Source organism: Platichthys flesus, chromosome 9 (assembly GCF_949316205.1).
Source record: "Platichthys flesus chromosome 9, fPlaFle2.1, whole genome shotgun sequence".
In the NCBI taxonomy this organism is placed as follows: Eukaryota; Metazoa; Chordata; class Actinopteri; order Pleuronectiformes; family Pleuronectidae; genus Platichthys; species Platichthys flesus.
Window position 1 is genome coordinate 21,314,876 of NC_084953.1, and position 14,461 is coordinate 21,329,336.

A 14,461-nucleotide genomic window follows, 5' to 3' on the forward strand; every position below is an offset into this window, starting at 1 on the left:
GTATTTTTTTCAGTAACCTGAGGATTTTCTACTTTATACGACATATTTTTTCACATATGAAGTTGTAACGTGAAAAGAGAATAGAAATTGATTTATAGATTTTAATTGTTTTTTCACATCTTTTTCCCCCTAAACTTTCTTATCTGGGTTTCCCTGGGCAGTATTTCAGTACCAAGCCACTATGACGATAGTAACACAAAGATGCATGTTAGTTTAAAAAAAATATTTGGAAGATATTTACATGAGTCATGTGTTCCACTGTTTATAGGGACATCTGACTATTGTTTTTTGACTTGGATCAGTCTTCTCAAAATGTTTCTGTGTAGTAACGGCAAAATAATCCTCTGCATGTTTGGTCAGTTTTGCATTCAAAAAGAGAAATAGGCCAGTGTAGGGATTTCTGCAGAAATAGCCAGTGTAAAAGGGATTATCACCACCGTGCAAGAGGAAGATTAATTTACAACTGCAGGAAACTGGATAGCTCTCAGTAATGAAAAGGTCTTATTGTCCAAAAACATTTAATACTAGGTTTCAGCCTTATATTACTGAGTGTTTTGATGTCCCACATTGAAATGTCCTGATGGAGATGTGACTCTAACAGGAGGAACTAGAGCAAATACAAAAAAACAGACTGTAAAATTACAGTAAATTCAGTTTGAGTGGAAATATTTCACGAATTTAGAAATATTTTCACAAAATCACATATAATGCAAACATGTAGCTGTGACCAAAGTAGCCAAGTGCAATGTTATGGTTTGTAAACGACTGTTAATTTGTCATTTTTTGACTGCAACAACTTATCCAGTTTTTTGATTAACACGTTAGCAAACAAATGCTCTTTCAAACATCCAGCAGATGATATGCACCTATGATACATTCTTTTTATTGCTTAACATTTTGTAAACAATGCAAAAAAGATGTGTATTTATGATATATTTTTTTAAATACATTTTCTTTAATGAATCAAGTTTTTAATAATTTCGTTTTAATTGTATTTCTAGTAATATATTATAAATTATATGATTAAATATATGTTCGGAATATTTGGGAAATTTGTTTCGATGTGTATAATTATGTATTGGTTTCATACGTTTTTTTTTACAACATAATACCTGCATCGGTCCCACAAATACATATTCTTCTATTCATTTTACTATTACATTTTTTCAGATTTGACCTCCAGGTTAAATCTGGGGAAATAGCTACAGAGTTTTTCCCAGAGTTTTCCTGTCACACAACACAACACAGCAGGAGGTTCTCCGCTCAGTCGCATTCACAACAGTGACAAAGCCTCTGCATCATTCAGGCGAGAGGTGGAACCGCCTGGGGCAACAGACAGAGGCAGGATTATACGTATTAACACTTCAGAGATCACATGATCATATTTACATTACCACAACCCCATTGTCAGCTCTTATCGCCACAAACTCTCTACATATCTACTTCGGTGTATTCTACATGTTTGACACCGCCCTACCACACACACACACAAACACACACACACACATACACACACTCGCTCTCAGTGGATCCCCTTCTGCATTCACACATCGACCTCTCCCAAGAAAATTTCTGCAGAAATACAGGAACTGTGGACTTCAGTGCATGTCTGAAAGCAGCTTTAGTAAACAACCTGATAACTGCACTCCATTTATGTCTGTTTATTTATGCTTCATATTTGGAATTCACTTAGTTGATCATTCCAATTCCCCAGAGACATGATGGATTTGTAATGGCTAAAAAAGGTTGTAATGTCCCCTCAGATGAAGCCAAGCAGTTATCTTGATACCAAACATGAAGGCCACTATAGATCCACTGCAGATAACATGTCACTCATGCAGCATGATTCATTTAGTGCTAGATACAGGACAGTTAAAGTTAAGTAGATGAACGACATTCACTCTGTCGAGCTGTTATGAAGCGTATTAGCTTGAGCCAAAGATGAGTCCACAGTACTTTGGGTCAAGTTGTGTTTTACTTATAATGTGATAATATAGTATAGTATATGTGATAGGTTGAGATTTAATTTGTACTTTCGACGCAGTATTCTTCAGTTTATAGTACTTTTGTGGACAGAGGAGCAGAATAAGGTTGCCATAGCTACCTGCAAACCAGCCTCTTTATGAGAGGCTTCAGATACAACATGCTGCTGGCTTGTAAATTAACATGTTTTGGGGGCAGGTTTTGGCGAATGAGCAGCAGCCATGGTGCATGTTACATGGATCTCTAATGACAATGCAGCAGGCCAACAAAGTCATCAGTGTTTACGTGTTCTTTTCCCAGAAGAGCCGATGTATCTCTACTGCTGAGGCTTCCTGAGACTCTTTGGAGTTAACTTTTAATGAAAGCAGCTATAGAGATCAATGTGGTGTGGAAGGTGTACTTACAGCTGGAGAAGATGAGAGGGCAGGAGTGCTCGTCCATGGGAAAGTTGTGTAGCTGAAGCTGGCATTCTGCGTTTATTGTCAGTCTGCAAGGAAAAGAGGGAATGTTTACTGTTTAGCTACAGTAGAAAACCACATTGGTAAATACATTTTTATTTTATTTACTGGCAAAGAATCTTGTATAATTTGTATTATTATAATACAACATTATCATATGAGTGAATGCAGTTGTCCCTCAGCCTCTAGAGCAGTGGTTCTCAACCTTTTTTCAGTGAAGTACCCCCTTCGAAGAAAAAATTCTGCCGAGTACCCCCTAACCAGCGCAAAGCATTTTTGGTTGAAAGAAAGATGTAATGTGATTTATTAAGCCTTGTAACTACACATTCAAATTTAAAACTCCATCAATGTCCATAACATTGCTCATTTGTAGTGGTCTCTCTTGAACTATTACGAAATAAAAAGATATAAAATAACTAAAGACTTTTATTATTATCTCAATATAAATAAAGATTTGTGCACCTCAAAATAATTATCAACTTAAAGTGACCTCTTTTGGGATCATAATAAAGATATGTTCTCAAACTGAACTCATGAACTTAATTATAGCTAAACACTTCTTCCCAAAAAATAAATCATTAACTTAGTTTTAAATAAAAGATTAGCTCAAAACATATTTTTTTAATATTCATCATCTTAAAATATCTTCTTTAAGGAGCGAAAAGAATACTGACAGGTAGCTTGTTTCCGTTTGCTTTGGGGAGGCTTTTCGCATCGTGTCTTGAGATGACCTGAATTCAGAAAGTTTCCTCTTAAAAAACTCAGGTGGCTTACCAACATGACTTTCATGTTTTGTCTGGAGATACCGCTGAAGATGTGGTGGCTTAATGCCACTGCTGGCTAATCTCTCCCCACAGAAAAAACATAAAGTGTAAATAACCCAATCTATATTATTGTTAATATTATTGAAGTGTCTTTCTGTTATTTTATTGTGACATATTTGCTCGCTTTAGGGTCATACAATTTCATTTCCGCTTTTGTATTACATGCTTTTATTTTGAAAGGGTACCGGTAGAGACGCGGACTTATTGTTATGAATCATTAACTTCACAACGGAAAACTTTTCCATTTTAGCGCCCCTCCGAAGAGGCACTAGCTCTCGTGGTGTTGTTTAGGGAAGGCTCTCTGCTCTGGTTTCGCCATCTTTGGTACTTGTCCCTCCGTGTTTCAGCAGCATTGCTGCTGCACTTCAACTCGACTCCATTGTTGAAGTTTTCAAGGCAGGTGATGACAGGTGATGACAGGTGGCGTGTGCCAGGTTGGGTCAAACCATCGGTATGGGGGAGACTCTGTTTTTTTAGGATAATTAAATTGAAAAGCCTACTGAATATAACATTTAGTTCATGAACTTACACTTATATTTTATTGAATATTAGTTAAATAACAATTTTTTCAAGGATTTTTGAATGGATGCTAATTTTAAATATATTTAAAAAAAATCTCAAGTACCCCCTGGAGTACCTTCAAGTACCCCCAGGGGTACGCGTACCCCCATTTGAGAATCACTGCTCTAGAGCAGTTAGGATTATTACAAACGTCTTGACCAGTTAACAGTTGCCGTCCCTCTGCAGTTTAGGGATTTGATGAGAATAATTCATTAGCGTGAGACTGAGCTGTGAGATTGAAACTCATTGAGCTTCAGAACATATATGGACGGGAGCTGGGAAAAAGCTGCCCTTTACAGCCTCATTCAGTTTCTACATAAATTGTCAATCAAGTTCAATTATTGTTAACAAAGACCTTAAGACCGCTTTTAAAAATAACCACCAGCCCTCATTGGCAGCTGTGGCTCAGGAGCTCGAGTTGGTTGCCCACTAACCAGAAGGTTAGTGGTTTGATCTCAGAGCCGTTCACCCCCATTCAGGGCTTTGATTGGTCATTACAACTAGAACAGTGCTTTATAAATACAGATAGCAAATTAAAGGTTGTGAGTCCTTGTTCTGTTTGGATTTTGTAGATGTGCACAAGGGGACACATTCATCAGCAGGTAATAAAGTAAGTATTGTAAATGCAACATCATTGCATTCTTGTTAACATGCTGTATGCTTTATATTATTTATATTATTATATTATGTAAGACTGCATTAAATGAGAGCTATTATCTATGAGAGAAATAACCTGAACTGGAAACACCAAGATGTATTCTGCTGACTTTTATCGGCCTCCGAAGGACACCTAGGCCCTGCAGTGTGGACAGACCTTTGACAGCTTCCATTGGCCAATAACTTACAATCGCATAAAACACACATTTCTAGATGTGATGAGTAGCTGTATTGAGAAACATTGGTGTGGTGTGAAGATGGACCCAGTTTGACATTGTCTATATTCCCACTGTTCTGGTGCCATGTGTAGCTTCATAAGAAAGTATTGACAAGCTTACACATACACTTCTTAGGAAACAGCCGATTTCAATTTTCACATGGAGGTTCTGTGTAAATCTTTGTATGGTGTAGCTACAGGCCAGCTGTCCCTTAAGACAACACAAACCTGCGATTTAATTTTGAAATCAATGTGTGGTTGGTGTTCAATTATAAAGTGGTTGAAGCAAACAAATAGTGAATCTCATGTGCTGACCTCTTAAGCGTGATTAAGTATTTTACACATCAGATTGAATTAACAGAGCCTTAAGATAAGAAGGTTGTTTCAGTACACTAGGAATATGTGTTCCACTGAAAATAGCATTCAAATCATCTGACTGAGAAGCTTTCTGTTCAAGTTTGGGCTGCAATTGCAGTCATGCTTAAGTAATCTACATTTTTTTTTTTGTTCGGTCCGAGGATTGTGTCAATTGCTGAACAGAACTGAAATAGCCGACGTGCAATGTCTAATGTTAGTGTATGTAACAGCTTAACTCAATCATTCAAACTTGAGGCCAAGAAAAGATTAAAGATTAAAAGGGGCACTGCACTAGTGGATGAAAATACGCAGTTGACTCATTTGCTTGGATAGTGGCGATCATAACATGGATTAACTTTTACTGCAAAGCACTTAAATAAGTTTTGAGTTTTGTTTGTCCAATCATATATATGCATGCATAGACACCTATATAACCTTTCTCATATTATTAAAAAACAGTGTTTGGCAGTCTGAGAAGCCTTTCAATTCACACATTTTTGTCAAATATTAGAATTGCCATTGTGAGGATGGTAGCCAGTCAATATTACATCCAGCTCAAAGCACCACTCTAGCCTCTCAGAAGCCCCTTTTTATGAGGGCGTATTCAAGGCAGCAAGGCTGCAGCTTTGGTCTACCTCACAATTATGTATTAATGGCATGAACCTGGATTCAAGGAGGCATTGTTCTTCTGCCTCTATCAATGTGTGTGCAAAAGGAAGATCTAGAAACGCCAGACGGACGTGGACGCTGTGACACTGTTTCTGGCCTTGTTTGCAAAGGCTTGAAACAGACATTTAGTGGCATTTTTCTTTAAAAAGGGTCTTTTGTCCACTATATAGCAATTCCAAGAAAATTTGTATAATAAATATGTAAGATAACATAAAAGACTAGAGCTAGAAAGCACTTTAAAATCCCTCTGCTCTGGTATGAATTTCATTACAGCATGGAATTGGGAAAATACCATGTGGATGGGAGAGGCATGGATATCATGAAATGTCATCTCTGTTTATTCCAGCCAAGCCACTGCACAATTAATACTAAATGACATTTCACTTAGGGTGACCATACGTCCGTATTTCCCGGGACATGTCCGTATTTCACGTCCTGTCCCGTGTGTCCCGGGTTATTTTTAGAAAGTGAGGAAATGTCCTGGTTTTTAAAATTACCTTCTTTGGACCATTACATTTACATGCACTAGGGCACTGCCCACGGCGCTGTGTGCGACGTAGCCTAATCCCCGCCCCTATGCTGTCAGCCCTATTAATCAGAACGTAGACAACGTGACTGTCAGTCATACGCAAGCAACATGCCGAAGCGCAAGTGCTCGTTTATATCATTTTCAAAATCTACCAGTACTTCCACATATACACTGTGCGCACAGAGTCCCTCAAAGAGTACTGCGATTTTGTGGATGTGGAATACAAGAGGATGCTGTCACACAGCAAGACCAGGTGGCTCTCTCTATTCCCAGGAATAGAGAGGATGCTGCAGATGTTCCCTGCTCTAAAAGCATTCTTTTTATCCCAAGAAAAGCCACCTGTGATGATCAAGGTTTTTTTTGAAAACCCTTTTAGTGAGGTGTATTTGTGGCACATGCACTCCCTCATGTCCATCTTCCACTGCCACATTCAGGAGATGGAAAGGGAGGACAACTCCATCATGGAAATCAAGAAAATATTGAGCAGCATCCACAACGTTGTTATTGAACGGAAGACCAATAATTTCATGTCCCTGAAAGTCAAGGGACTGCTTGCCGCACACCGCAGAGAAGGACTTGGAGAGGGATGTGACAAGTTCATGGCGGATGTGCTAGGCATGTATAGCTCATGCTTGGAGTACCTGGAGAAATGGATGGCGCCCATGGAAGAATTCACACCTTTCATGTGGATGGACATGAGCGAGGCACCTAAGTGGGATGATGTGGAGGCCTGCATCAAGTACCTTGAGGAGAAAGGGGTGGCAATTGACGATGTGAAATGCTTTGACCAAGTGTCCAATTTAAAGAAATTTGTGGAAAGCTGCAGTGAGGATGAAGCATTCATGGGACTGCAGGTGCACCAGAGGTGGGTCAAGTACTTCGAGAAGGCCAAAAGCATCGGATGCTACTCGGAGCTGCTGAGGATGGCACAGTTTGTCTTCGCACTTTCTCCACATAATGCAAATGTGGAGAGAGTGTTTTCACTGATGCAGAGCCAGTGGACAAAGGAGAGGAACCAGCTCTCAGTTCCATCTTTGAAAGGGATCCTATTTGTGCAATACAATCTCAAAGATATGTCATGCAAGGACTTTCACACGTACATGTTGGGCCACAAGACACTGCTGAAGAAGATCAGCTCTACAGCAAAATACAAATGGACAAAGAAGGACGAGGAAGAAAAACCAGACGAAGAGGAGGACAAAACAGATGAAGAGGGAGACGAGGATTAAGCAGGGAAGTTAAGATGGTGTGTTGATATTTATTATTTTTTTTGTATATTTTAAGTTATTTTTTCGAGTATACAAGAGGGGTTTTTTTTGTATTATGCTCATTTGTTAATTTATTTTCTCCAATAGGCTACCTGATTGTAAATTAGCTAATTTGTTATTTATTTTAATTATTTTCAATGATTGTTAATCAGCTCATTGGTTAATTCCCCCCCCCCAATAGCCCTACAAAACAGACTTTATTTTGTTCATAACTGAGGCTAAGTGAGAGTTATTTCGAGTTCAGAGTTATTGATAGTGAAGTGAAGGATGTTACGATGCGACATTATTTCTTTCATTGTGCTGTTCATTCATTACAGGAATTGTTGACTAAAGCATTTTGAATAAATACATTTTGAATAAAATTATCATTTGTTATTGGAGTTATTGTTATTGACTTTTACTGAAAAGCATTTTTAATAAACCAACTGTAAATATCTTGTTCTATCTATATAATATAATATACCGGTATAATTGAATAATAATAAAATACTATTAAAGCAGCAGCATCCTCCACATGACCGCCCATCCCCCAGCCACCCCCCCCCGCCCCGCCCAACCTTCAACCCCCCCCCCCCCCCCCCCGACAAGGTGTCCTGGTTTTCCCAAATGAAAATATGGTCACCCTTATTTCACTGTCCTCTCTCAAGCCACCAACGGATTTAGTGCTAAAAGTGTGCACGCTCCTGAATAGCCAACATCAAAAGGACTGCATGAGAAAAGGATGCAGCTGGGCTTTGTATGTGACTCCACTAGCTTTCTATGAATTGTTACCTTTCCCTGGGCCCAACACAATGCATCACAGATCGTGTAATATTCCACATCTGCAATACATCAGTAATTACCTGACAGTAGCAATTAAGAATCTGGAGTTATCAAGTTGTCATAATTTGTTTTTCATGGAATAAGCGATAGTAGTTGCAAAAATAAAATACTGAACATCCTCCCTCCCAATCAAGGGGATGAGGCGGTACCAAGAAAAGGAAAATTACGACTAAAAACAGACAACTAAAAAATTCAATTATAGTTCTCTATCATGGTGGCAGACTGTCTGTGGGGATCACAGGAGCATTTCCCATTGGCATGAGGGTGGTTTCGGTTTGCAATGACCACTCAACTTGACCAGCAATGATATAACAAGCTGGAACGAGTTGATGGATCTCTTGGCACAGGCACAACTCTTTGCTTACCTGTTAACCTACCATGTTGGCTGCTCTGCTGGACTGCAGTGGAGCAACTAATACCAGGTCTCTCTTTCTACAATTAGTTTGTCATGGATACATTTTTACATTTGTTGGACGATTATATTTTCTTAAATATATTTAGTTATCTGGTTGACTTTATTGCCCGATGAACATAGTGGCCATAGTCGTCTTCATCAAGAAAATAGGATTAGTTTACACAATTAATGGTCTCAAGGACTCCTAGTCTCTTGGTTTGTGGAAGGATGGCCAGGGATGGAGTCAAATTACCAGCCTGAATTATAATTTCTATCCGCACCTGTTGTGTTTATCTACTCTTTTCAAGATGCAGGCAATTCATTAAACCTCTCTTCATGTGTATATGACAATCAGGTTGACTAGACCTCTAGGCTGTAAGAATCATAGGCAAGTAATGTATTTTGGCAAAGACTGAAGCATCTCTCTGCGATTAAGAGATATATGGAGGAATATTCTTGGGTGAGAACCCAAGGAAAACAAAAAATGATGATGGATTATGAATGTTTTGGGAATATAGTCAAAAATGAACTTCCTGAAAGTGCATATCTTCGCTGGCCGGGACGTCTCACACAAGCACAATAAAGGAAAACCGCAATGCCAAAGCCACAACACAACTACAAAAGCGTCTCACAGAATCAAAACCACAGTTAACGTAAGTGACAATGCAACAAGCAAAATAACTTACTGCGGTCATTACCGCAGTAAAAACATCGGTTTAAAACGTGGACAAGCAAGCCCCTGCTTATAATGAATTTGTCTATGCCATTTGTTAGGGTACAGGTGGAGCAGCCAAAAAGGGAGAGAGCTAAAGTTTTTTAATAAAAAAATGTTGGTGAAATAAGCACCTCTATCCTAACACCTCAAATAGACAGGGATCACATTTCAAGCGGCAGCTGGCTTGTCCGGGTTTTCAGAAAATGCCGTCCCACTGTCAAAAACCGTTGTTACTCATTTCCTTTGTGTTTGTGTTTCCGTTGTGTGGCTTTTGTATTTGTGTTATCACTTTTGCATTCATGTTTTCTGTAAATGCGCTTGTGTTAGACATCTTGGTCTCTGTACATAATGTTTAAACCCAGTTTAGATCAGACTACCACTGCTGTCTTACCTATATGTTCTCAGATGGTGTGACGTTTTTGATAAGGTCATAATGCTGTAAATCAGCACCTTAATTGTGATCTAGTATATAATCCAGTAAATATTCTTACACTCATAGTATGTTATATTATCTATTGTATCGCCAAATACTTATATTTATACCCGTACTATATATCATATATTATATCATACTCTTTATATATTCTTTGTATATATAAGTCTATATACACATATTTATACATGTGTACATGTTATTATTATTATATTTTACTATTATTATTATTATATATACTGTTGCTGCTCTTATTACTATAAACTGCTATTATATTGGTATAATTACTTTCATATATAAATATATATTATATACTATATACACTGTACTATTTTTTATATACTGTATAACAATAACATTACCAATATATCATCAGTACTATTACCATCATCTGCCACTGCACCTTATCTATCCATTTATCTTGTGTTTCTGTTTTTATTCTTTCTACCGCAATATTCTATATTTTATATTTTATATTTTATTGTATTGTATTGTATTTTATTGTATTCAAATGTACCGGCTGCTATGACGACTTAATTTCCCTTTGGGGATGAATAAAGTAATCTATCTATCTATCTATCTATCTATCTATCTATCTAAATTATCTAGAGTTATAGTAGGAAGTTTTGGGGAAGGTTCATTTTTAGGGACAACTGAGAAAGGAAGTAAACTTTTTTATGACAGATATTTGAATGCTGGAATACCTTTTGTGCCAAATCCCAAAGGTACTGTCATTCCTGTATTAACATTCAAATGTTATGACAATGCCCGAAAGATGCTTATTAGTGAAAGAGCCCTTTATACTAGAGTGGAGTGCTACAATTAAAAAGTGTGATTTAAGGCACAAGGGTGGCTGCCTTGGTAAATTGATGTTGGAAATTAACTGCAGTTTGCGCAGCATTTGCTAATAATAGGGGCTAATTGCTTTGTAGTGTTCTTTTTGGGGAAAGTTAGCATCACAAATTGTTTCACATGAGAGTCTTAGTGATAAAGGCTGGCTGCTTGAATTTGTGAAAATGTTAACAAATGGCTTTATTGATAAATATTATTGGTTCCAAACAGGTCATATAAATTGTCACACTGCACAGAAAATTGGGGATTTGTGAATTGCATTACAGGAACAATGTTAAGAAATGCTAATGATGATTTCAGATAACACACTATGTAATAACCCATAAATTAGACTGAATGTATAAATAGAGATTTAAACTACATTAATTGAGTTATGCTCAGGTTTAAATCATCCAATTTAAAAAGGTAATTATTTCCATTCTCAGTATTCTCTCAATCTATAATAGCCCCTAGCCCTACAGCAATGTAAGCAACTAATTAGGATAATGTCGACTATCTTGACTCAAGAGGTTAATAAACATAGCGTATGCCCCAAAATGGGTTAGGGTAATCCTCTATTTAGAAAATCTGAATCTGCAGTGAGTATCACAAGGGTCATAGAAAAGGGTGCTGATGGAAAAGTCGGGTGACAGACGTCTAGTAATTAAATAATATTTGATTAGGTTGTCAACCAGATTCAGCTATTGTATCTGTGAAATGCCAATCCCAGGCACATTAATAACTTGTGTGATCTATCATTTGGTGGAGGGTTTCAATATGATCACTTTCCATTATTGATTAATCAAAATAAACGGATTAATCTATTAATAGTTTTCCTATAAACAATAAGATCACATTGCAATTTCCCCCGGAGATCTGGATTGTTGAAACAAGAGAACATTTGGCATTTTGTCTTGAAATATTACAGAAACATTTAAGATGAATATATGCATGACGTAAATGTTGCAGCTCTACAATAAACCTAATCACCTATAATTGATGATACTGTCTGAAACGTCACTGTTGACATGGCAAGGTTCAGGTACAGGTAATTAACTAGTAAATGGGTGCAACAAATATGCACAACCGCAGATAACTGCTAATTATTTTGCTGGTATTTTCCCTGACAGACTGCAGGAGCACACAGAAGAACTGGTGATAAGACATCCTGTATAATTAAGGTCGAAACTCCCAATATATGTATATACATTTTTTAATCCTCGTCCTAAATGGTAAAAGCTTTAGCTCCATTTATCTCTTAATATGTGTTTTTACCTTAAGGTGTAAAGTATTTTCCCATCATTCCATATTCTGAGCAGCTGGTTCGGCATCGTAATCCAGTGCGAATCCGCATTCTTGGAGTTCCTGAAGATGGTGTCTGGCAGCCAAATAAGTCCGACCATATTGCTGTTTAGAGTCAGTATCTTCATTGTGCTGTTGTATCTCAGACGGCTGTCAATCCACGTCTGGGCAAAGATGATGTCGATTTGGTATTCCTAAAATAAGGAAAAACAAAACATGGAAGTGGATAATTGTGCTGTGTCACTTGGTTTCGTTTCATTTCCAAAAAATTATAATAATTCAGTTCTGTATTCTCAGCAAGAGACATACAGAAAGGAACAAATTCACCTGCAACTCAATAGAATCGATTTTCCTTATAAATGGCGAAGCATTAGAAGAGCAGAAGCATTATGTGTTTCAGCAGCACATCACTGTGTGCCATCTACCATTCATCACTTTCAACAGCAGCACCATTTATCATTTTACATGTTCACTGGGCCATATGTGGGGCACAGACCTCACCTGGCATCTCTCACTGATCTGCCTAACTCACCATTGTGCTGACCAAAAACTCCAAGGAAGCAGTGCATGTGTTTTCAGCAATAACTGCACACCAGCAGAAACTCTATTTTGTTGACAGAGATTTAAGTTGGAAAAACACAATCTATTAGATCTGAAGTGTCACACTTCAGATGAAGTGTCAGGTTCATGAGTATGCCATTGATATTGACAACTCCAGCCAATCAGAGCGCAGCATCGGGTGAAGGTGGTGACAGTGTTTTTTGCACATGCCTGGAAACAGGGGAAATGCATGAAATCAAGTAATAACCATGCATGTGTTGGACAGAGTAACACAGACTCAGTGCAGTTTATATTAACTGCATCGGCGTCGGTTCCAGTTCAGACAGAAAAAATGAATGCCTTTCAAGTTCAAGTCGGTAGTTTGGCTTGGACCTAATTATTCGTCAAGAGCTGTATGGAGCTGCTCTCTATTCATTCTTTCACAGGTTGACACTGAAAAGCAGATTGATCATTCAGATTCACGTGTCTCTTGTTGCTTGTGTGTTTTGCTTGCGGTTAAAGTAGTTTGGGGTCCAGTCTGGGATGACCTCCCCCATCACCATTCAGTTGTCTAGTGTGAACTCAAACGACTCCAGGACTCCTGATCACACCTGTGAACTGTGCCGCTAACTGTCAAATTTGAAAGTTGTGTAGTGTGATCTCAGCTTTAGTGGGGCCACACTCTCGCACAAACAAATCCACAAATTCTCCTCATCAACAGTTGGGCTTTAGAGGCATCTTTGGTGACAATATATAAACAGATAAGTATGTAACATAATGACAATATTCAGTGTGTCCTGCAACTTTCATAATGCTGCCCTACCTTAATTACATTTGATCTTCTACCAAGTCTCTGCACCAGTTTGAATAGCTCACTAATTAGAATGACGTCTATAGTCAAGTGAGCCACTAGGTGCTCATGACCTGTAATTGTATGGCACTCAGCAGATTTTAATAAAGGAGAAGAAGAAAAAAACTGAAACATTTTGTTAGATTTAATGACCAGAGGTGGAAAAGTGCTGCAAATCAAGTAAACAAGTGTAAAGCACTGGGAGAATCACACTAGGAAATTGTGAGTTACAGAAAACACACCTGAATCTCCAGCTTAGTAATGTTTTCTATTGTTCCACATGAGAGTGTACGTTAAACTATGCCGAAAGAGTATTGATCCCACCCCCCCCCGCCCTTGCGGCTGCTTGCAGCTGCTTTGAGCCCTTACAGGAGGCTGCACTGTGAAGAAAATGGGTCTATCACTGCAAAACCTCAGAGGAGCTGCTATATTAAGGCTGCTGAGTTAGAGGTGCTGTATATACTTGCAGTAAAATAAAAGCTACTGCTGCACACTGAAGTGGACCCTACATGATGAATTTATTCAAACTGGAGTGCGGATCAGTTTTACCCCAGGGAAATGGGAAGCTCGTGTTTTGCAATGCAGAGGTACACACTGTATAGCCAAAAGTATTTCTGTCCTATAGCTTTGGTGTATTTATGGTCTTAGGCTGGTCATTCAGGGGCCTGTGCGACTGGGGTTAATTAACATTGACTGAATAAATAATTGTAACTTTTACATGATGAGAAAGAGTGTAGTTTGGAATCCAATATTTGAAGAATTCATTATTTTCCTTTTACTCAAATTAGTTTGAATGAAATCTCCTGTCTATGCTTATTCATATCTCAACAGAAAAGTTAAAGATGCAGAACAATTATGAATTTTACTTATTGGACAGTCTTTGGTTTTTATCACCGTTCGCTAAATTAACACATGGTTTTTGCATAACCGACTTCCCATCATGGATTTACCACTGTTTTATAGCTCCTCCTCTATTAATTATATTGTAATTGTCATGTTGCAATTCAACTTAAACACTGTTAAATGCAGTTGTACCTGCTGCTCTTTTTGT

The 14,461-nt window shown here is 38.0% G+C and overlaps 1 protein-coding gene across 1 annotated transcript in view; it reads right to left on the bottom strand.

Annotated features, from left to right (window-relative positions):
* LOC133961293 (gamma-aminobutyric acid receptor subunit gamma-3) overlaps positions 1–14,461 on the bottom strand; it is a 63,349-nt gene that overhangs the window by 22,376 nt on the left and 26,512 nt on the right. Inside the window, exons 4-5 of the mRNA XM_062396382.1 lie at positions 11,994–12,214; positions 2,388–2,470 (exon numbers count right to left, since the gene is read on the bottom strand). Coding sequence (XP_062252366.1) covers positions 2,388–2,470; positions 11,994–12,214 — 304 coding nt within the window. The remainder of the gene's footprint in view (positions 1–2,387; positions 2,471–11,993; positions 12,215–14,461) is intronic.